General features: G+C 39.8%; 1 protein-coding gene across 1 annotated transcript in view; it reads right to left on the bottom strand.

Moving 5' to 3' along the window:
* The window catches only part of PRIM2 (DNA primase subunit 2), a 308,700-nt gene that overhangs the window by 118,142 nt on the left and 165,303 nt on the right, over nucleotides 1–25,255 (bottom strand). Inside the window, exon 7 of the mRNA XM_065885111.1 lies at nucleotides 7,205–7,272. Within this exon, the coding sequence (XP_065741183.1) occupies nucleotides 7,205–7,272 (68 nt within the window). The remainder of the gene's footprint in view (nucleotides 1–7,204; nucleotides 7,273–25,255) is intronic.

Raw genomic sequence — 25,255 nt, forward strand, 5'->3', positions numbered from 1 at the left:
GGGGCTCAGGGAAGCAGAGGAAGGAATGTGGGCCCCTGGCTGACAGCCCGCCAGGAAATGGGGATCTCAGTCCTGCCACAAGGAACTGCACTCAGCCAGCAACATGCATAAGCTTTAGCAGCACACTCGGCCCCAGAGCTTCCAGCAACAGCCACAGCCCTGCTGGCATCTTGATTTTAGCTGCGGGAGGCCCATGTGGGATTTCTGACCTACAGGACTGTATGGTAAAAATGAGTGCTGCTTTAATCCATTCAATTTGTGGTAATTTGTTATGGCTACAACAAAATTTTCTAATCTAGACACACCAATAAGGTTTAAAATTCAGCATCCTGAATTCTGTCTTCTTCAAGTCACTGGTTCACTTGCTAAGGACGTGGCTACTTTCTCGCCTCTCTTGTCCCTGTAAAGCTATAAGCCACCTAGGCTGCTGCTGCTCTCTGTCCTATCTCCGTCTCCTGGGAAACATCTCCGCTGCAATCCCTCTTAATGCAGTCATCACAGCATATCTTCTCCCCAGTGGACCTCACCTGGCCACAAAGAAGATGCTAACACTCTGTAATTGTTCTTCACAGCTTTATTCAACCAAAAAAAAGCCTGAATACCCAGTAAAATGGAAACGGTTAAGATAGATATATCTATCCTCAACTGAATATTGTAAGTCACTTAAAAATGGAGCCATGAAAAGTAATCTTCTACTTTACTACATGGGTATGACATACTAAGTGAAAATAAATTTTTTTAAGTTTAACCATTTAAATTATTATTACGTAAAAATATATAGAGATTACAACAAAAGCCTAGCAGTGGTTATATTAGTGAAGCAGGATTCGTTTCTTCTATTTTTCCAAATTTTATATAGTGTGACTATAAATTTTACCAAAAAAATTAAATGACATAAAATTTGTAACATAAGCCACATACACCTCTCTCCTTCCTCTGCTTGTTTAAGCTGCAGCAACTATTTCAGTACAGCTGCGCATGCGTGCGTGCGTGCGTGCGTGCGTGTGTGTGTGTGTGTAGATTGGTCTTCTTTCCCTGTTAGCATATAAACATCTTGAGCTGAGGGACCACATCTCTTAGCATCTTTGTACACAGACTATCCACTGTAGTGCCCTTAACACAATGGGAGGATTTTAATAAAATGCTCACTCTTGACAAAGTACATCTCTAAAAAGGCATAAACATTTTCAATACAAACGTGAAAAAAGAAATAACTCAAAGACCATAAATAATGCGAAAGAACACATTCTTTCTAATTTATTAATATCTTACAAGACACCTGAAACACCTTCACAATAATCACTGAGCTAAAAGCTTATGTTGCTGCATGTAGAAAAGGAAATAAACCTAAAGTTAATGCCAGAGCTTAGAAACAGGTGATGAGGAAGAGCTGACAAACAGCTGTAGCCCGTGGACCACGTTAATGAGGTTCTCACTTCAGCCTGCACCTGGTGGGCATCCTGATCTACCAAACCTTTCCTAACACATGAATGCCCAACAATTTTCTGATTTCAAAATGAGAAGTAATTCAAAAAGAAAACACTGGGTACTGTACCACCATGGATATTGGGAAAAGCTTTCTTACAGAGATTGCATTTCTGATATAAAATCTGTGTCAGCATATTCTTCAGAGGAATAAATAGAAATGTGTACATATCAACCAAATGTACTGCATTAGGAAAAAAATTTACAAAATAATTGTTGGTAATAATACCAACTGAAGGAAAAAAAATACCTACTGAAGGAAGATGCTTTCATTATTTTAAATGATTTCCAAATAAAGGTCAATATAAACATCTGCTTAGAAATTCAGGATGCATTACAAGTTAATCCATGTGATACAGTTCAAGTATTTATTACAGGTAATGCTTCTCTTTGCTAGCTTCTCTTATCTTGATTTCTGTTTTATTCTTAGGTTGAAATATGCTAATAAAATTAGGAAAAATAGTGTAACAAATACATGGTTTTGAAATTCTTTAATTTTTAATTAAAGAATTGGAAAATCATTAAATTTATTGGCAAAATATTAAATGAGAACAATATTCACTTCATATCTTGAGGTGGAGAGGTGAAGGAGGAAGACACACTGTGGGGAAAGGCATTATTTTTAAGGAAAAAAAAAATCATATCCAAGTAATCACATGTAGATTGTGGGCTACAAGTTTTCTTCTGCAGTCTCACCTATTTACACCTAGCATTTGTAAATAATACAATAAATAAAAATAACAATCTTGGGCTTCCCAGAGACAAGGAAAGGACTTCCCTGGTGCCGCAGTGGTTGAGAGTCCGCCTGCCAATGCAGGGAACATGGGTTCGTGCCCCGGTCCGGGAAGATCCCACATGCTGCGGAGCGGCTAGGCCCGTGAGCCATGGCCACTGAGCCTGCGCGTCCGGAGCCTGTGCTCCGCAATGGGAGAGGCCACAACAGTGAGAGGCCCGCATAACGCAAAAATAAATAAATAAATAACAATCTTTAACATAAACACCCTTGGTAGTCTAATACATTTTTATAAATATTATCCCATAGGTACAAACATTAGGGTAGCAAAGACACATATAGACAATAAACTTCTACATTTACAGGAACATATCCCAAGGCCTTTATATATCTCCAAATTAGAAAATCAGTACATGATATAATTCACCCTAGAAAATGCAGTGATGTGTGAGGATGTGTAAAGTCACCTTGAGATGTGGACTCATTAGATGATGTATATAATGATATGTGACTTGAGGAGAGCAGAAATTATGATTTACACAAATTCTCTCTGGCATTTCAGAATTTAACATGAACTTCCTGAGGCTCCATCACTAAACTTTAAAATAGGATTAATGACAAACAACCATCTACCATCCTCACTGGGGTGTTCTGAGTGTGAACTAAAAAGCCAGTTTGAACAGTACTTTGTAAACTAGCCAGTTTGATTTCTTGGTCCCATGTTCTCCTCCCTCTTCTAAATACTTGCCCCTTCAATTATTTCCTTATTCCCATAAACCTCGTTTCTCCCTGACCAATAAACATTGCTCACCTTTCCAGTCTTCGGGGAAAAATGAAACACTTGCTTCAACCATGACACTCATGGGTACAGTCCCCTTTCCTCCTCGCTCTGCCAAGAGCAGTCTACGCTCCCTGTATGCCCACAGCCTCGTTCCGCATTTCCTCCTCAACCCCCACCCCAGGGATAGACTTGCATCTGTACCACTGCAAGGTGGGGGCTGAGCCACCTATGGCTCCCATGCACCTAATCCAACTGACGTGAGGAGATTCTGACCTGACTTCCCTACGCGTTTAACAGTGTTCACCTTTCTGAAAGCTTTCCCTTAGCGTTGTTGATGCCACCACCCCTTGCTGTGCTCCTGTTTCACTCGAGATCGTCCCTGGTGTCTTTACTGGCTTCCCTTTTAACTCATCTCCTCCTTCCATCACTGCCCATCACAGGTCACTTAAACACTAACTTCTATGGGTTCTATTCAGGGCCATTTCCCCTTTTCTTGTCACTCTATATTCTCTCCCTGAGTGGTCTCAACCATCCCCCTGATTTTAACCACCCCTATATAGTGGAGATTAGCAAATGTCTCTCTATAAACCTCGCTCTAAAACTGCGGGTCTATATTCAGCTACTTACTAAACACCCCCCATATGCTCCACCAGCATCTCAACTTTAAAATGTCTTAACCCACTGAACCTACGATCCCAGCAGTCCAATTCACCCCCTTGTCCTCCTTTACTCTCCTTCACGGTCACTGACAACATCCTCCCCCAGGTGAGATCAAAGTTCAGTCCAATCATCTGAGCCCCCACTGTGAGCCACCACTGTGCTAGGGGGTGTGGAATCCAAACAACCACTTCATGGCCTCATCACTTAAGGAAATGTACTTTGTGTTTAATTCCATTCAAAAGGTTACAAATGTTGTAATGTGTTTAAGTGCCTATCTCTCAAATGAAATCAAAACTGTAAATTCCTTGAGAACAGAAATTGTCTTATTTTTTTTTTTTAATCCCCGGCACATAATAGGTGCTCAGTTACTGATGGATGCTACTAACGAATAGCTTGCATTTCCATAAGAGATTGAAGCAAAATGCTTTCTGTGGTTAATTTAACTTTTAACTATATAACTAGGTTCAACTAAGAAAATCTGGACACATCACTTCTACATTCTCAGAATGATATATATTGTTAAGCAATATACTAAATTATTAGGTTGGCAAAGTGTTATACTAATTCTCTTTGAATGTCTAAGTCCTGTAAAATGACTTGAGAATTTCTCTGTATTGCTACTTCAATTTTTGTGGGTATTGGTATCACCTCCCAAATTAGTTTTATTGACAAACTTAATTAAAACACTACTCATCATTCCTCTTTGATCATCAGAGGCACTAAACAAAATTAGATCTAATAATGATTTCAGTTTCAACCTCCTAATATCCACCACCCCTTCTAGGTTATATTTAAACTATACAGTTCATGCAAATCAATGATGATTATTTTTTCCTAACAAGATTATCATTAGCATCTTTCAAGCCAAACAGTATTCTTTCCTATTTTGACCTAAGCAAAAGGAAGGTAAAAGAAAAACATTACATTTAGACAGCCAAGAGACAATTCAATATACTTGAAAGCCTTTCCACAAGGTTACTTTTTGTAACAGGAAGTGTCCAACTATGCACATCAGCTGCCACCCTACATACAGATGTCTCTGACATGGTAAAAAAACAAGAAACCATTTGGTTTAATAATAATAATAAGAGAAGCAACATCAGTTGGTGCATATTACATGTAGCATCTAGCCCTGGTTGCTTAGCAAACAGCCACAAGTGACTTCCACAGAGAAGGAAAGCCCTAAATGAATGTACAGTTTGTGCAAGTTTCAAGGACTCAAGAAGACGTGTCAGTAGTTAATCTAAACTCTAGTTGACAATGACCACACTGGGGTGGAGGAAGGAGAATCCACATTATCTCACAGAATCAAGCACTGACTAGATGTGAGATCCAGTCCTTTAGGTCTATGTCTTCTGACCCAATGGTTTTATAGGGGAAAGAACTGTAACAATATGATTATTATAAATTATAAAAACTTTATGCAGAAAAAAACCAACAAAATATCACTGGTATAACACGTATTCATTCATTCAACAAAACACATAATGAAGACCTATCATGAAAAGCACTGTGCAGCTCTGGAGCAGCTCATACTATAATGGAGAAATCAGGCAAGGAAACAAGCGATTACAATATCATAGGTTCTGTAACATGGGGAGCCAGGCAGTATTATGGGAACACAAATAAACACCTGAGAGGGAGATGGGGCAGGGGAGGGAGGGTGAGAACCAAATGGTCAGGGAGAGCTCATCAGAGGAGGCGAACAAGAACAAGCAACATTAGTCAAATCACAGAGGTGGAGGAAGGGGAAAAGAGCATTCCGGGCAGGAGGAAATTATCTGCAAGGGCACTGAGGAGAGCAAGGGCATGTCACACTGGAGACGCTTCAGGGCACCTGCTGGCAGGAGAAGTCAGGGCGTCAGTACTGACAGAAAGTCCAAAGGGCCAGGCCAACTCCTTCCAGAAGGACGTTATCTGCCAGGCTGCGAAGTTCTCACTTCATCCCGAAAGAAATGCAGGAGAAAGAATGCTTTTAAACCAAGGAATAATATAATGACTGCAGCAGTGATGTGAAATAGAGAGGGCAAATCGGGCAAAGATAAGAGGCCACCAGAAGGAGATGCTCAGGCTGAGACTGGGAGGAGAGGGGGGCAGGGGAGTGACTCACTAACACAGAGCTCTCAGAAATTTAACAACTCTGTACAGTACTCATGCTACTCAGTCCCTGGTGAAGTGTTAGTCTGGACCCCACCCTCCCCAACTGGAGAGGAGGACAGGAGAGGAGGAAAAGAGGGAGCAGGGAGGCAGGAGAGGAGGAAAATGAAGAACACTGAAAGACACTGGAAATTAATGTCCATGCCAATTTCTGAAGGAGCAGTAGCATTCTAGGTTTCAAAAAAATAAAAAGAAACCATAGAGGAAAACACTAAAGGTGCTTGGCTGCATATAACTTGAAAATGTAGGTATGTTGGATAATGCAACATAATAAAAAACTCTCAGAAAAAAAAAAGTTTGTAACAAATATAACGAAGAGTCACTATCCTTTATATCTAAAGTATGTAAGATCAAATAATCAAAAGATGCTATCAATAAATGGGCAAAGATAGTTAATCCCACCTCAAAAAAAATGGATAACAAAATGATTTAAAATCATTCTTAATAATTATCAGTGCAAAGTACATGATACCAACAGTATCTCTATGGTAAACCTATTAAATTAGCAACTGTTTTAGCTCCCCTTCTTGTTCAGAGTACAGCAACATGGGGGATCTTATATGAAAACACAAGTAGAATAAGGTTTTTGAAAAAGAAATAAATATGCTTAAATCTTTAAAAGGGTTCATATGCTTTCACAAATTCCACTTCTGAAAACCCATGCTAAGGAAACAATCAAAAATACAGATAAAGATTTACATACCACATTTTTTACACTAGTGAAAAGAATGAAAAATGGTCTAAATGCTCCCCAAAGAATGATAAATATACTATAGGACACCCATACAAGAAAATATCATATAATCATGAAAAACTATGTTTGTGGACAGATTTTAGTAACAGAAAAAATGAAAAAAATAGTGAATTATATAAAAGTATAATTACAACACTCAGTTTTAAAACAGCACAGAGGAAAGCAGTATTATTTCTGAATAGTGATGATAGGTTTTTCTCCTCCTTTCCTGTATTTTCAAAGTTTGTTTTTTAAATAATGAGGATAAATTATTTTTGTATTTAGAAAACAAATATAACTTACTTCAACTACCCCCAACAAAATATGAGCAGGTTCCCATAGTTTGTCTTAGCCTCGCAGTTAATTAAGCAAATAGCTCATTCCTTTGAGATCTTTCTGAACTCAGTCATCACTACTCATTTTAACTTCAACTTATCAACCAGTTCTACATACTTTTACAGAATTAAAAGAACTTTCTATACTACCCTGAAGTCAAGGGTAACAAGTGCATTGCACTAGGAACTTCAACTTAAATCAGAGAATGACAAAAAAAAGAAAAAAGAAAGGCTTTGTAAAGTTTTTAGACATCGAAGAGGCTTTAACCACTGTAATGCAGGTGGATTTACAAGTTTGACAGGCTGGGCCTTTGTATTACCTGAGGTGGTTGAGCAGAGGCTGGAGTCTCTCATCCGACTGCACAGCGGGCAAGGACCTGGCTGTTAACTGAAAGCAGAGAAGGGGTGAGTAACCACAGCAAACGCCTCAGACTGAACTCATCTGAACTACATGCAACATGAGGACCCGGGGCTTCCCTGGTGGCACAGTGGTTGAGAGTCCGCCTGCCGATGCAGGGGACACAGGTTCGTGCCCCGGTCCAGGAAGATCCCACATGCCGTGGAGCAGCTGGGCCCGCAAGCCATAGCTGCTGAGCCTGCGCGTCCAGAGCCTGTGCTCTGCAACAGGAGAAGCCACAACAGTGAGAGGCCCGCGTACCGCAAAAAAAAAAAAAAAAAAAAAAAAAAAATGAGGACCCGGAGAGCGGAAGGAGATGGGGGGTGCCTAAAATGTAAGAACACTGTTTTTTTTGTTTGTTTTTTTTAACATCTTTATTGGAGTATAATTACTTTAAAATGTTGTGTTAGTTTCTGCCGTATAACAAAGTGAATCAGCTATACATATACATATATCCCCATATCCCCTCCCTCTTGTGTCTCCCTCCCACCCTACCTATCCCACCCCTCTAGGTGGTCACAAAGCACCGAGCTGATCTCCCTGGGCTATGCGGCTGCTTCCCGCTAGCTCTCTGTTTTACATTTGGTAGTGTATATATGTCAATGGCCCTCTCTCACTTCGTCCCACCTTACCCTTCACCCTCCCTGCGTACTCAAGTCCATTTTCTGCATCTGTGTCTTTATTCCTATCCTGCCCCTAGGTTCATCAGAAGCAGTTTTTTTGCAGATTCCATATATATATTTTAGCATATGGTATTTGTTTTTTCTCTTTCTGACTTACTTCACTCTGTATGACAGACTCTAGGTCCATCCACCTCACTACAAATAACTCAATTTCATTTCTCTTTATGGCCAATATTCCATTGTATATATGTGCCACATCATATCCATTCATCTGTTGATGGACACTTAGGTTGCTTCCATGTCCTGGCTATTGTAAACAGTGCTGCAGTGAACATTGTGGTACATGACTCTTTTTTTTTTTTGCAGTACACGGGCCTCTCACCGCTGTGGCCCCTCGCGCTGTGGAGCACAGGCTCCAGATGTGCAGGCCCAGTGGCCATGGCCCAGGGGCCCAGCTGCTCCACGGCACATGGGCCCTCCTGGACCGGGGCACGAACCCACGTCCCCTGCATCGGCTGGCAGACCCCCAACCACTGCACCACCAGGGGAGCCCCATGATTCTTTGTTAATTACGGTTTTCTCAGGGCATATGCCCAGTAGTGGGATTGCTAGGTCGTATGGTAGTTCTATTTTTAGTTTTTTAAGGAACTTCCATACTGTTCTCCATAGTGGCTATATCAATTTACATTCCCACCAACAGTACAAGAGGGTTCCCTTTTCTTCACACCCTCTCCAGCATTTATTGTCTGTAGACTTTTTGATGATGGCCATTCTGACTGGTGTGAGGTGATACCTCATTGTAGTTTTGATTTGCATTTCTCTAATGATTAGTGATGTTGAGCATCCTTTCATGTGTTTGTTGGCAATCTGTATACCTTATTTGGAGAAATGTCTATTTAGGTCTTTGGGCCATTTATTGATTGGGTGGTTTGTTTTTTTGCTATTGAGCTGCATGAGCGGCCTGTATATTTTGGAGATTAATCCGTTGTCAGTTGCTTCATTTGCAAATATTTTCTCCCATTCTAAGGGTTATCTTTTCATCTTCTTTAGGGTTTCCTTTGCTGTGCAAAAGCTTTGAAGTTTCATTAGGTCCCACTTATTTTTGTTCTTACTTACATTTCTCTAGGATGTGGGTCAAAATGGATCTTGCTGTGATTTATGTCATAGAGCATTCTGCCTGTTTTCCTCTAAGAGTTTGATAGTGTCTGGCCTTACATTTAGGACTTTAGTCCATTTTGAGTTTATTTTTGTGTATGGTGTTAGGGAGTGTTCTAAATGCATTCTTTTAAATGTAGCTGTCTAGTTTCCCCAGCACCACTAATTGAAGGGGCTGTCTCTTCTCCGTTGTATATTCTTTGCCTCCTTTATCAAATATAAGGTGACCATATGTGTGTGGGTTTACCTCTGGGCTTTCTATCCTGTTCCATTGATCTATATTTCTGTTTCTGTGCCAGTACCATACTGTCTTGATTACTGTAGCTTTGTAGTACAGTCAGGGACCCTGATTGCTCCACCTCTGTTTTTCTTTCTCAAGATTGCTTTGGCTATTTGCGGTCTTTTGTGTTTCCATACAAATTGTGAAATTTTTTGTTTTACTTCTGTGAAAAATGCCAGTGGTAGTTTGATAGGGATTGCACTGAATCTGTAGATTGCTTTGGGTAGGACAGTCATTTTCACAATGTTGATTCTTCCAACCCAAGAACATGGCATATCTCTCCCTCTGTTTGTATCGTCTTTAATTTCTTTCACCAGTGTCCTATAGTTTTCTGCATACAGGTCTTTTGTCTCCTTAGGTAGGTTTATTCCTAGGTATTTTATTCTTTTCGTTGCAGTGGTAAATGGGAGTGCTTCCTTAATTTCTCTTTCAGATTTTTCATCATTAGTGTATAGGAATGCCAGAGATTTCTGTGCATTCATTTTGTATCCTGCTACTTTATCAAATTCATTGATTAGCTCTAGTAGTTTTCTGGTAGCATCTTTAGGATTCTCTATGTATAGTATCATGTCATCTGCAAACAGTGACAGTATTACTTCTTCTTTTCCGATTTGGATTTCTTTTCTTTCTTTTTCTTCTCTGACTGCTGTGGCTAAAACTTCCAAAACTATGTTGAATAACAGTGGTGAGAGTGGGCAACCTTGTCTTGTTCCTGATCATAGAGGAAATGCTTTCAGTTTTTCACCATTGAGAATAATGTCTGTTGTGGGTTTGTCATATATGGCCTTTATTATGTTGACATAAGTTCCCTCTATGCCTACTTTCTGGAGGCTTTCTATCACAAATGGGTGTTGAAATTTGTCAAAAGCTTTTTCTGCATCTACTGAGATGATCGTATGGTTTTTATCCTTCAATTTGTTAATATGGTGTATCACATTGATTGATTTGTGTATATTGAGGAATCATTGCATTCCTGGGATACACCCCACTTGATCATGGTATATGATCCTTTTAATGTGCTGTTGGATTCTGTTTGCCATTATTCTGTGGAGGATTTTTGCATCTATGTTCATCAGTGATATTGGCCTGTAGTTTTCTTTCTTTGTGATATCCTTGTGTGGTTTTGGTATCAGGGTGATGGTGGCCCTGTAGAATGAGTGTGCTATACTTTGGAAGAGTTTGAGAAGGGATAGGTGTTAGCTTTTCTCTAAATGTTTCATAAAATTCGCCTGTGAAGCGATCTGGCCCTGGGCTTTTGTTTGTTGGAAGATTTTTAATCAAAGTTTCAATTTCAGTGCTTGTGATTGCTCTGTTTATATTTTCTATTTCTTCCTGGTTCAGTCTCCGAAGGTTGTGCTTTTCTAAGAATTTGTCCATTTCTTCCAGGTTGTCCATTTTATTGGCATAGAGTTGCTTGCAGTAATCTCTCATGATCCTTTGTATTTCTGCAGTGTCAGTTATTACTTCCCTTTTTCATTTCTAATTCTGTTGATTTGAGTCTTCTCCCTTTTTTCTTGAAGAGTCTGGCTAATGGTTTATCAATTTTGTTTATCTTCTCAAAGAAGTAGCTTTTAGTTTTATTGATCTTTGCTATCATTCACTTCATTTCTTTTTCATTTATTTCTGACCTGATTTTTTTTTTTTTCGGTACGCAGGCCTCTCACTGTCGTGGCCTCTCCCGTTGCGGAGCACAGGCTCCGGATGCGCAGGGTCAGCGGCCATGGCTCACGGGCCCAGCCGCTCCGCGGCATGTGGAATCTTCCCAGACCGGGGCACGAACCCATGTCCCCTGCATTGGCAGGCAGACCCTCAACCACTGCACCACCAGGGAAGCCCTCTGACCTGATTTTTATGATTTCTTTCCTTCTGCTAACTTTGGGTTTCTTTCGTTCTTCTTTCTCTAACTGCTTGAGGTGTAAGGTTAGGTTGTTTATTTGAGATTTTTCTTGTTTCTTGAGGTAGGATTGTATTGCTACACACTTCCCTTTTAGAACTGCTTTTGCTGCATCCCATTGGTTGTGGGTCATCTTGTTTTCAGTGTCATTTGTTTCTAAGTATTCTCTGATTTCCTCAGTGATCTCTTGGTTATTTGGTAGTGTACTGTTTAGCCTCCATGTGTCTGTATTTTTTACAGATCTTTTCCTGTAATTGATAACTAGTCTCATAGTGTTGCAGTTGGAAAAGTTACTTGATACGATTTCAATTTTCTTAAATTTACCAAGGCTTGATTTGTGACCCAAGATATGATCTATCCTGAAGAATGTTCCATGAGCACTTGAGAAGAAAGTATATTCTGCTGTTTTTGGATGGAATGTCCTATAAATATTAAGCCCATCTTGTTTAATGTATCTTTTTTTTTTTTTTTTTTTTTTTTGTGTGTGTACACGGGCCTCTCACTGTTGTGGCCTCTCCCATTGCGGAGCACAGGCTCCGGACGTGCAAGCTCAGAAGCCATGGCTCACGGGCCTAGCCGCCCGCGGCTTATGGGATCTTCCCAGACTGGGGCACGAACCCATGTCCCCTGCATCAGCAGGCTGACTCACAACCACTGCGCCATCAGGGAAGCCCTAATGTATCATTTAAAGCTTGTGTTTCCGTATTTATTTTCATTTTGGATGATCTGTCATTGGTGAAACTGGGGAGTTAAAGTCCCCTACTATGATTGTGTTACTGTCAATTTCCCCTTTTATGGCTGTTAGCAGTTGCCTTATGTATTGAGGTGCTCCTATGTTGGATGCATAAATATTTACAGTTGTTATATCTTCTTCTTGGATTGATCCCTTGATCATTATATAGTGTCCTTCTTTGTCTCTTGTAATAGTCTTTATTTTAAAGTCTATTTTGTCTAATATGAGAATTGCTACTCCAGCCTTCTTTTGATTTCCATTTGCATGCAATATCTTTTTCCATCCCCTCGCTTTCAGGCTGTATGTATACCTAGGTCTGAAGTGGGTCTCTTGTAGACAGCATATATATGGGTCTTCTTTTTGTATCCATTCAGCCAGTCTATGTCTTTTGGTTGGAGCATTTAGTCCATTTACATTTAAGGTAATTATCGATATGTTTGTTCCTATTACCATTTTCTTACTTGTTTTGGGTTTGTTATTAAAGTCTTTTCCTTCTCTTGTGTTTCCTGCCTAGAGAAGTTGCTTTAGCATTTGCTGTGAAGCTGGTTTGGTGGTACTGAATTCTCTTAGCTTTTGCTTGTCTGTAAAGGTTTTAATTTCTCTGTGGAATCTGAATGAGATCCTTGCTGGGTAGAGTAATCTTGTTTGTAGGTTTTTCCCTTTCATCCCTTTAAATATGTCCTGCCACTCCCTTCCAGCTTGCAGAGTTTGTGCTGAAAGATCAGCTCTTAACCTTATGGGGATTCCCTTGTATGTTAATTGTTGCTTTTCCCTTGATGCTTTTAATATGTTTTCTTTGTATTTAATTTTTGACAGTTTGATTAATATGTGTCTTGGTGTGTTTCTCCTTGGATTTATCCTGTATGGGACTCTCTGTGTTTCCTGGACATGATTGACTACTTCCTTTCCCATATTAGGGAGGTTTTCAACTATTATCTCTTCAAATATTTTCTCAGTCCCTTTCTTTTTCTCTTCTTCTTCTGGGACCCCTATAATTCGAATGTTGGTGTGTTTAATGTTGTCCCAGAGGTCTCTGAGACTGTCCTCAATTCTTTTCATTCTTTTATCTTTATTCTGTTCTGCGGTAGTTATTTCCACTATTTTATCTTCCAGTCACTTATCCGTTCTTGTACCTCAGTTATTCTACTGTTGAGTCCTTCTAGAGAAGTTTTAATTTCAATTATTGTGTTGTTCATCATTGTTTATTTGCTCTTTAGTTCTTCGAGGTCCTCGTTAAATGTTTCTTGTATTCTCTCCATTCTATTTCCAAGATTTTCGATCATCTTTACTATCATTATTCTGAATTCTTTTTCAGGTAGACTGCCTATTTCCTCTTCATTCATTTCATCTGGTGGGTATTTACATTGCTCTTTCATCTGCTGTGTTTCTGTCTTCTCATTTTGCTTACCTTATTGTGTTTGGGGTCTCCTTTTCGCAGGCTGCAGGTTCGTAGATCCTGTTGTTTTTGGGGTCTGCCCCCAGTGGGTAAGGTTGGTTCAGTGGGTTGTGTAGGCTTCCTGGTGGAGGGGAGTAGTGTCTGTGTTTTGGTGGATGAAGCTGGATCTTGTCTTTCTGGTGGGCTACGCCACATCCTGTGGTGTGTTTTTGGGTGTCTGTGAACTTAGTATGATCTTAGGCAGCCTCTCTGCTAATAGGTGCAGTTGTGTTCCTGTCCTGCTAGTTGTTTGGCATGGGCGTCCAGCACTGGAGTTTGCTGACCGTTGGGTGTGCTGGGTCTTAGTGTTGAAATGGAGATCTCTGGGAGAGTTCTTGCCAATTGATATTACATGGGGCTGGGAGGTCCTTCATGGTCCAATGTCCTGAATTCGGCTCTCCCACCTCAGAGGCTCAGGCCTGACAGCCGGCCCAAGCACCAAGACCCTGTCAGCCACACGGCCAGGGACGTGGGGAGTTTCTTCCCTTTTGGGAAGTCTGAGGTCTTCTGCCAGCATTCAGTAGGTGTTCTGTAGGAGTTATTCCTCATATAGATGTATTTTTTTATATTTGTGGGAGAAGGTGATTTCCAAGTCTTACTCCTCTGCCATCTTGAAGGTCCTCCCCACTGTTCTTTGTTTAATCAAAGAATTGTATAGAAATCTGATCCATTCTGTGATAAAAGCTATCCATATGACCCTAGGTTTGTAGAGTATGTCCCTGAGTTTGGAAGTAAAGAAAAAGGAGACAAAACAAAGAATAAGAGGGGAGTATCTACCTGAGCTCATGAAAAAACCTCTAGCCATGAAAATATTATCTTTACAAATAAAAATGGAAAAACTTCTAAATTTACAGCAACCAACCTTACAGCACTGAATCCTGGGATGATGAAGAAATTGGGGAGAGAGACTTTCATTTATAGCTAAGTCACTGTGAAACTGGTTACACACGGAAGTGTATGTACACACATACATACACACACAAATGCATTCCTTCATTTCGACGACCATGTTACTATAAGAAACCAAGAGGGCTTCGCTGGTGGTGCAGTGGTTGAGAGTCCGCCTGCCGATGCAGGGGACACGGATCTTCCGGTCCGGGAAGATCCCACATGCCGCAGAGCGGCTGGGCCTGTGAGCCATGGCCACTGGGCCTGCATGTCTGGAGCCTGTGCTCCGCAACGGGAGAGGCCACAACAGTGAGAGGCCTGCGTACAGCAAAAAAAGTAACCAAGAATACCTTATAAACATAACAAGGCAACTCAAAGTACTTAACTTTGAAATGTGACCCCCAGGGGATCTAGGAAACAAAATGTAAGAGCCAAAGCCTTATTTCTCAATACTGTGTGTCAGGTCGACAGTATATCATGGAAATGTGAGCCTCTGATATACTTTAGTGCAATAATATTAAAATCTTATCTCTGTGTATCTCTATATTTGTCTCTGTTCTTGAGAAAGCCCTCTTATGCTATAAGAATGTGAAACAAAGAAATTAAAAATATTCAAAGTAATTAGATACCTTGAAGTCACCTAAATAAACCACCAAAACAAATGTAAAGGATAGATTTCTTCTGGATTCAAGTATACATAGCTCTTGTATTCTACTAATAAATCATTTCATAATTCACAAAAGAGAACCTTCCTAAAACTAAAAAAGAAACTGAAGGATATCCTTTGGTTTTATATAGGGTATCCTAATTATTTTGTTAATTAAAAGTAATTCATCAATTAATTTAATTCAAACTTAATTTTCAATGTTATGCAAATAAAACTGTCACTTTAAAAACATCTAATAAATACTATATTTGTGAAAACATGTTGACCAAAATGCCAAATATGAAGTCATTTTTATTAAATCGTATCTAGTAATAACAGAGAAACATTCCCAATTTTGTGAGTCAATACATGTGAACAGTTATTAATTTAAAATACAATAAAGTGAGACAGTCTGCTGCAATTTAGTGCAACCAAAAGATTCTCAGTATCCCGGAGAAATGTTAAGTCTAGTATTTCATGACATATGTTATAAAGGTTTTATAAACAAGACACTTTACTACACCCTATATCTGCTAATGTCAAATCCCCTTACAAAGTATCATTTTCATTGTTCAAGAGGTTTCATGACTCAGAAACAGAGCTATGCTCTAAAAAGATTAAAATAACTTATCTAGATATTTCAAAAGTCAATTTTCTGAAAATGGAGCAGACAGACTAGGAGTTACTTCTGTCAATCTGTGTAGCACAATTTCTGATCAACCCATGTTTTCTGAATGAAAGCAAGCAAACAGAAACACCAGCAAAATACTCCTAAATGTCTCTACATTCCACATTGGAAATATATCTCAATCGTACACCTATCTCCATTTGAGCCTGCATTCCCTTTATCCTGAACTGTGGATATAGCATCTTCACTATGTTTCTCCCTCCCTTCTTGTCTTGCTGGAGTGAAATTTTCAAAATGAAAGTTACCCACTCCCCAAATTAAAACCACTTAAAATTCCCTCAGGCTCGCAGGCTAACTTCATCACACCAATTCTTTCATCAGACAGCTTCTTAAAATCCTCCTCTTGGGCCGAATTTCTGAAACATGGTGCAGAACAACAGCTCAGCCATCTCCAACAGACATGGTGGCAGCAGATCAGGAAGAAATGGGCCACTACTCCAGTTTCTGGAACACATATACTCAACGATTTGATTCTCTCCCCACCCCTTCCCAACCCCCACACCTTATTTTCAAGTTTGAATCACTGAGAAGAATAAACAATCAGCATTTTCAAAAAGAGCACACATCTCTTCATGTTAAGGAGATTAGATAATAAAGCTATTCCAAAGCTCTTTAAAGTGGCAAAGCTGTCTACTGACCTTTTGCTGACAGAATATAAACTTCATTTTAGGGACTGCAGGCTCTATCATTTCTTCTGGAATTTCTCTCTGAGCCCAAGTAGCTATTACTATATCCCCTGGGCTATGAGGGGCCAAAAACTTGCAACTGTGTAATTCCATTAATTGATGAAAAAAATTATATTTAAGTTCATTTGTGTCATATCTTAGATTCCACATATAACTATATTCAATATTCTATGATAAACCATAATGGAAAAAAATATTTTAAAAAAGAATGTATATATATATAACTGAATCACTCTGCTATACAGCAGAAATTAACACATTGTAAATCAACTAGACTTCAGTAAAAAAACTGATAACCATAAAAAAAAATCTATATACTTTTCACAGCTAAAGCTTTTCAAATTCCTGCTTTGAGCAAAACTAAATCTAAATCAAAACTAATAAATCACAACTGTCAGCCTTCCAAGAAAGCAATACACAGTCATGACAAGATTTTCAGCATTAAGGACTTTCTTTCCTCTACAACCTGAAATGAGTATTTGTCTAGTTTAAATAGACTTTGGTTTCCAGATATGTCTTAGTTGTTTCTTTGTTTTGATAGAAAATACAACAATGTCCTTGACACACAAATCACCAACAATGAAAGAGAAAGAAGATCTATCAGAGTTTACATCTGCAAAGCCTAAATGGGGTGTATGAGTTAGGGCTGTTTCATGGTAACATTAATAAAAGTTGGCATAAAATGTACCTTATTTCTTATTGTTGAGAGGTCAGAGGTGAGCTCTTAAGATGTCTTTTCATTATTAACAATACATCTAGCACACTGAATTAATCAATGCAAGGTTTGTGCTGTTTTTCAGCATTATAAACTACTCATTCTTAAATAAATCTCATTTCAAAGATTACTATCATTGAGTAAATCTTGCATTTTGCCATATATTTGTGTACAAAAAATAATAATGCACTTTTCCAACTAATAATTCTTTTAATGACATTAAATACCACACAGATGAGGGGCTTCCCTGGTGGCGCAGTGGTTAAGAGTCCGCCTGCCAATGCTGGGGACACGGGTTTGATCCCTGGTCCGGGAGGATCCCACATGCCATGGAGCAGCTAGGCCTGTGCTCCACAACTACTGAGTCTGCGCTCTACAGCCCATGAGCCACAACTACTGAGTACACGTGCCACAACTACTGAAGCCCGTGCGCCTAGAGCCCGTGCTCCACAACAAAAGAAGCCACTGGAATGAGAAGCCCGAGGTAGCCCCCGCTTGCCGCAACTAGAGAAAGCCCGTGCAGCAGCGAAGACCCAATGCAGCCAAAAATAAATTTAAAAAATAAATAAATTTAAAAAAAAAAACCACACAGATGCAAAGGCACAAAAAGTAAAAGTGAGTCTGGAGGTGTCTGGCCCACCTCGTAGTTTCCTCCTGAGGTAACAGCATCCTCAGGCCTGAGCACGAGGTACTGCACACACAGCCCATGCGAGACTAGGACCCATGGGACAGCTACCTGCCACTGCACAAGCCACATAGAAACCAGTCGGAGACTGGTAAAAAAACGTCCTGTGTCGTTTATATAACAATGCTGAAACTAAAGTGCTGGGGTAAACGCTTTTTGAGATATTACTGCTAACTATTACAGTTTTTGGTGGATAAGTTATTTTGAAAAGGAGTCCAAAATATTTGTCTGGAAACATTCCTACCCCAAAAAGGACGTAAAGTTTTGAAAACGAAACCCAAACAGCAATTAGAAAATTAATCTACTCAAGAATGGAAAAGCCTGGCTGTACAGCATTCAAGGTTCTGAGATCTTTTCAAGAGTAAGGCAAACACAGAAAACAATGTCTAGACATCCCGCTGAAATTAGATCAGCATGGAAAAAGTAACCTTTAGAATTATGATCCTGGAGATCAGTACAAGGGCGTTTGTTACATTATTTTGCATACATTTGTGTGTGAAGTATAGTTCAGGGGAGGGAGGGAAGGAGGGCTGAGGGATTTTTTCAAAGGGAGAGGAATGGCTTGGAGGAGGGCCATCCAGGGACCCAAGATCCAGAACAAGGCAGCAGCAAAAGAAGGGAAATAAGGAGAAATTCTCCGCATAACTTCATGCCCACAACAGAAGGAGTGACAGAGGACATCTGGTGGGCTGACTGTTCTATTAATTGCAATACAGTGGCCACAGGAAGAGGAGGATCCAGAGAGGAAAGAAAATTCCTAGTTTTAGGCATGCTGAATTTGAGGTGCCTTTGAATATCCAAGAGGCAACGAAACATATATGGATTTAGAGCCCAGGAGAGGGTGTGGAGCTGAGGGTGTAGATTTAGGCGTGATCAGCACGCAAGCAGCGGATACACCATGGAAGGGCTGGGTTTCCCAGGGAATGTGCATAAGGCAGGAATGTCAGTGGCAGTGCTGCTTAGAGCTCAGGGTTCAAGCCCCACCCAGGGGAGAACAGGACCCATGGCAACGTCTGCCCTGGAGACCTGCCGGGTATGTGCTTCCCCATTGGGAGAGAGAAATGAGGAATTCTGCCAAAATAATACTGATTTTATGCAATTACAGGTTTGTGGGGGTGGGAAGGGAGGGAGGAAGAGAGAAGGGTGAGGAAGGGAGAGAATGAGAATACAACCAGCAGCTCCTCTAATTTAACTCTTTTCTCGCACACTTGGAACAACGTTGAAAAAAACGTTCCCTGAGGAAAGCACTCTGCCACCAGTTGTGAGGCTGACTGTTGCTCTTAAAATCCTAAAGGAGAGTCTGCTGCCAGCCAGTGGCAATTGTGAAGTCATATTTGTGAACAGGGCCTATAGTAAGAAAAAATTTTTCATGATTTCCCTCTTCAGATGATGGGCATGAAGGGAGGGAACGAGAATACACAAGGAGTTAATAAGCATGTAAGGAACACAGAAAACGGCTTTTAAAGAGTCAGCAGACCTGTGGAAAACAAGGGTGATGCAATCAGTTGAAAATGAAGAACAAGAGAGTGGCTTCATTTGAAAATAATAAATCCCTTCTCTCTGAACTGCTCACCCAACACTGGCTAAACTAAAACACATAAAAATGACAGGAAAACAATGCTCACTTCGAAAATATTGCTCCATTTTGTTCTCTGGTGTTTTCACCCTCTACCACTCACTTCAGCTTCCTTACAAACCCAGGAGGAATGACCACGTGCACTCCTATCAAAGCTGTGCCTTAAAAGAAATCCGAGATAGGTGATCAGCACAAGGCAGACCCTTTTTTTCATATAATCTTCTTCCACTCAAAGCAGAATAGACTCTTCCGGTGATATTAGGGTAGGGCATTCATATCCATTCACAAAGACTCCAAATTTAGGTAGTTTTTGTTCTGGTTTGGGTTTTTTTTCCTTTTTATTTTTAACAGACTTTATTTTTTGGAGCAGTTTTAGTTAGATTCACAGCAAAACTGAGAGGAAGGTACAAGGTTTCCCATACACCCTCTGCCCCTCACATGCATAGCCTCCCTGACACCCCCATGAAATTGGTACGTTTATTACAACTGATGAACCTATACTGACACATCATTAGCACCCAAAGTCCAGAGTTTATCTAGGGTTACAGAGGGTTCACTTTTGCTATTGTACATTCTATGGGTTTGGACAAACACATAATGACATTTACCCACCACTGTAGTATCACAGAGAACAGTCTCACTGCCCTAAAATCTCTGTGTTCCACCCATTCATCCTTTCCTCCCCCCTAATTTCTGGTAACCACTGATCTTTTTACTGTATCCATAGTTCTGCCTTTTCTAGAATGTCACAGAGTTGGAATCATACAGGATGTAGCCTTTTTAGACTGGCTTCTTTCACTCAGTAATGAACACTGATGCTTCCTCCATGTTTTTCATGGCTTGATAGCTCATTTCATCTGGATGTACCAGTTTTTTTTCCATTCACCACCTGAAGGACATCTTGGTTGCTTCCAAGTTTTAGCAATTAGGATTAAAGCTGCTAAAAACATCTGTGTGCAGGTTTTTGTGTGGCTGACAAATTTCTGATAGGTGTGTTTTTTAATGAAAAACATAGGGAATGCTTTTCAAAATGTCTTTACGTTCTCCTCACTTCATACAGGAGTTGAGATGGCTCCTCCTGCACTTCCTAACTGCCAGAGAGTATCAACTTAACATCAAGCACACCAACCCTTTTCTACTAAATTGAAGATGCACAATTCATGCTTATGCATATACTCATTTTTTAATACACCTTTATTGGAGTATAATTGCTTCACAATACTCTGTTAGTTTCTGTTGTACAACAAAGTGAATCAGTCATATACATACGTATATCCCCATATCCCCTTCCTCTTGAGCCTCCCTCCCACCCTCCCTATCCCACCCTTCTAGGTGGTCACAAAGCACGGGGCTGATCTCCCTGTGCTATGCTGCTGCTTCCCACTAGCTAGCTATTTTACATTTGGCAGCATATATATGTCAATGCTACTCTCACTTCGCCCCAGCTTCCCTCTCCCTGCCCCGTGTCCTCAAGTCCATTTTCTATGTCTACATCTTTATTCCTGCCCTGCCACTAGGTTCATCAGTACCACATTTTTTTTTTTAGATTCCATACATATGCCTTAGCATGTATATGTTCTAAGAGACACACAATTTATAGGTCGAGAAAATAACCTTTGAAACCAAAAGGCAACAACTTATCTTAACCAAGACCTCATAGTAACAAAAAGATACAGTTCTATAGAGAACAGGATGTTCCACAGAATGCTCTCTTTTATTACTGGGACTGGCAGATGTCAAGTAAAATTAACTTTTACAAGCAGCTGCTCTTTTAACTTCATTGATTTTAACAACAGAAAATCCTAAGTCTTTGTGAACTGCATTTTCTTACAATAGCAATGGACCCCAATTACAAATCCCAAACAATGAGAATCCACGTTCTATTCGTCCTGCTCTTGGAACCCAATTTGTTCCTTGGTTTCATGTTCAGACGCCTACAGCACTTTCCGGTTTTCCTCGGGCTCAGACACATCATTTCACTGGATCTTCACAACAGAGCTGGTTTCATCGTGCAATGCTTTGGCACATGGATCTTTCTCTACCAGCTGCCCACAAACATGATTTCTAGTACATGGGCTCTAAACACCAGCCAACAACGTTGTCAAGCAAAATGCATACGTTCCACTTGAGCTCTAAACATGCCCAAGTAGTTTAATTAACAAAGAATATTAAGCAATGCAGAGTTAACAAGGTATTTCCAGTTCAGGGGTCTGGATGATACAAAGAACTGAGAGAGTAAACCTGGGAACAGTGCAAGCAGACATCCCAGGGCTGATTTCTGATCATGAAACCTATGGTGTGAAAAAAAGCTTGTTATTCAAAGGCTAAGCTAAGCACTTTAACGATGCTCTACATCATTTAAAAATGCAAAACAATTACTTGAGCAAGGGAAAAAGGAATGAAGAGATACGTGGTGCTAAATGTACACGGATCGCTGAATTTTCTCCCTTAGAGTTAAACACCCATAAAATCATTTTACTTCTAGAATACTCTGATAATTTGAGTACCAAGTTCTTAAACTACTATAGTAAGCAGTTTCACAATGAGACTTCTCACAAGCAAAACCAATATCTGGCAAGTGGAATTTAACATGTTGGTACCCAAGAGACTGAATTGTCGATCTTTTGTCCTCTTAAAGGACTGCTGTTTTGTGTGGGAATGAGAGTGGCAGCAACACGACCTGCGTTCCTCGTGTTTTTACTAAATGCAGAGCATTCTGCTAGGAGTTCTACACAGACTCCAATTCTACAACGTTCTCTAAAAGGGTTATTACCCCTGAGGCACATCAGGGGCTTCAAGAACTATTCAGCCAAAGGCACCAGGGAACCAGTGACCTTTATGCCTTAATATTTTAGTCTCTTGTATTTATCGTAAAAATTTACCCCACATTTATACTTGATTCTAGAACATGTCCTTCTTAGTTTTACTATAAAAATGTTTATTTTACCACTGAGTAAAACAGCACCATTGTGCTATACATACTTTATATATGCCTGAAGATGTATAATCCCATATATTTTGCCATCTTATAGCTTTAGAAAACACATGACCACACTTTTACTCCTTATAGCCCCCCTGAAAGAAGTCTCCGCTGGTACATTTGGGATGAGGGGATTGGCTGAGATGATTCTGGCTCCTGCTACATTTCACTGGCCAAGTCCTGTGTCACTTCATGTAACTATCACAATTATAGAGGGATAGACCGGACATTTGTTTCCGCCATATATCTTTTCCATCCATTTAATAAATCTGTGAGGCAATAACTGAAGTTCTAATGTTCCTTACTCATTATTACCATATTTTCTTTCATCATTTTTGTCTCCCAAAACATCTCTACCATATTTACCTAAATTTACATTTGTCAACTTATTTAATGTAAGAAGTATACTTATCTGGGTCTTCCAGAATGAAACTATTCCTTTTGTTTGTTGTATTTAATCCTTTAACATTAATTTATTAAATAATCTGAAATTAATGTCAAAGGATCCACAATTATATTTAACTACCAGGTGAAGAGACACACAAAAGATATGTATGAGTAAGTACTTTCATTTTTCTATGACAACTCTTTTTCCCTTGATTTGGTCTTTCATGAGCACTTGGACATGGAGACAGGGCCCGGAGGAGTGGAGCGACAGGGGTGGACAAGGACTGTCATTACAGCCTCAGTGACAGGGACTGTTGGGTGACAGAACACAGTCCCTGAGCATGCACTTGACGACCCGGAGGGCCGGAGGTGATTAAAAACAACTCTACTTCTACCCACAGCTGAACTTCCATGTATCTTCTAGGATGGCAGCCAAGATGGCTCACAGCATACCTCCAAATGAGAATGTTAACAGGCGCTGCAGAAGGCATTCACTACTGAGCACTAGAGCTGCCTCTCCTTGCTTCTGTGACCTACTCTTCTCAGCCAGCTCAGAGCACCTTGACTCCTTCCTTGATAAAGACCCTGCTTTTGTAGAAGTAAATGTTTCCAGTTCAGTGCAAACAGCCCAGAGTGCCTCCACATCTCACTCTCAGTTTACTTCCCTAACCTGAAATAATCAAATTTTGCACTATTGTTGGCTTCATTCAATTCGGTTGAAATTTTAGCTATTTTCTCTATCCATGAATAAGTCTTACAGTTTTCCTTTAAAAATAAGTAGGACTATTATAGAATTTTGTTCCTCTACTTAACGAATTTAAGAATTTAAATTTAAATTAAAAGAACTTAAGAATTTCTACACTTAAGCCCTTCTGAAAGGAGCTTCTTAAAATATTTGACCAGCTTTCAATAATGCACAGACAAGAAGGTTTTGCCTTGCCCTATGATTATAAAATTTCTTATCACTATATTTAAAACAAATCAGAACAGAAAATATTTTTTTCCATTACTAGGACATAAATATGAATAACCACCACTCATTATTAGAAGGCAATAGAGAAGTATAATGTCTTTACTGTGATAAGGACATTTAAACAATGCCAACTGGACTTTCCACCTCAGCACTCCACCATCAGATAAGATGATTTTCAAAATAATTCACCATAAATTTGGAGACAAAACTCACTACAACTGAAGAAGTATGAAGGAAAATGAAGTAAATGTATTTTGAAATGTTTCAACCACCACAATAGAATACCCCAAATCCTCTTCTTTTCTTTCTTCCTTTTATTTTTTTTTTTCAAAATTAAGAATTATCACAAGTAGCAACCTGGATGCTTGATGTCTTCTCATTTCTAAACTCAGACATTTCAAATCCCCTTAAGAACACCAACCCAAACCCCTAAATTTAATTTATTAATAGAAAAATATAAAGCCATTCATAGTTAATTTAGATCACCAGTAAATGAAAATTGCAAGCAAAACTCCATTTTCCTAAGAAAGGTCAAAATTTTTTTACTCCTTATTTCCTTCCTAGGCTATGACCTTTTCTATTATTTAAAAAATTGGAGACAATAAGTAGAGTCTGTGGTAAAGAAGAAATGCTGGTCTGAAAATTGAAAGAATCCTTCCCTGCTGGTTTAGCTGGAGAAGGTTTTTAAAAATAATGTGGCTATCATAACAAGTGCCTATCGTCCTGACAGGGCAAAGTTATGAGCTGCCATTTGAGTGATAGACACTCCCCTGCAAGCTGTCTAGGGTGTGGATTCCAGACCATGGTGACATACATACACTGTGATTATGTGCACCTTAATCTAGCCCAAAGCACCAAGGAATGAAATCAAGAGGGGGGTAAAGTAAGCATGTTTAAAGATACATCTCCTAAGAGTAATCATTTTAGCACAGCATATTTGTAAAACATCCTTTCACATCAGAACAGCTAGTTGAGACTTTTAAAAGACCATGACATACATTTGACCAACAGCTTTCCAATGACATTATTTCACACTTTCTGGCAAGAACCGGTTGATAGTGTTTGATGGATAACCAGATAAACAAAGGACAAGTCTGAGCAACAGCCATCCTTTATATCTAACATCTTCACACCTTACTACATATCTTAGGAAAGGGGAAAGGGAACAAAAACCTGTAGGCAATGTTAGTTCCAAAATATCTCACTACATGACTTCCCTGGTGGTGGAGTGGTTAAGAATCCACCTGCCAACGCAGGGGACACAGGTTCGAGCCCTGGTTTGGGAAGATCCCACATGCCATGGGGCAGCTAAACCCGTGCACCACAACTACTGAGCCTGCGCTGTAGAGCCCACGTGCCACAACTACTGAAGCCCGCATGTCTAAAGCCCGTGCTCCGCAACAAGAGAAGCCACTGCAATGAGAAGCCCGCACACTGCAACAAAGAGTAGCCCCTGCTCGCCACAACTAGAGAAAGCCCACACGCAGCAACAAAGACCCAATGTAGCCAAAAAAAAATCACTACACACAGAAAGGCCCAAATCAAAATCAGTATTATCTTGAAGCAGTCAATGCTTAAGTAAAAACTCATTTTGTTGCAATTAAAGAGTCAACAACAGTTATACAACTGG

Source organism: Phocoena phocoena, chromosome 10 (assembly GCF_963924675.1).
Source record: "Phocoena phocoena chromosome 10, mPhoPho1.1, whole genome shotgun sequence".
Classification (NCBI taxonomy): domain Eukaryota; kingdom Metazoa; phylum Chordata; class Mammalia; order Artiodactyla; family Phocoenidae; genus Phocoena; species Phocoena phocoena.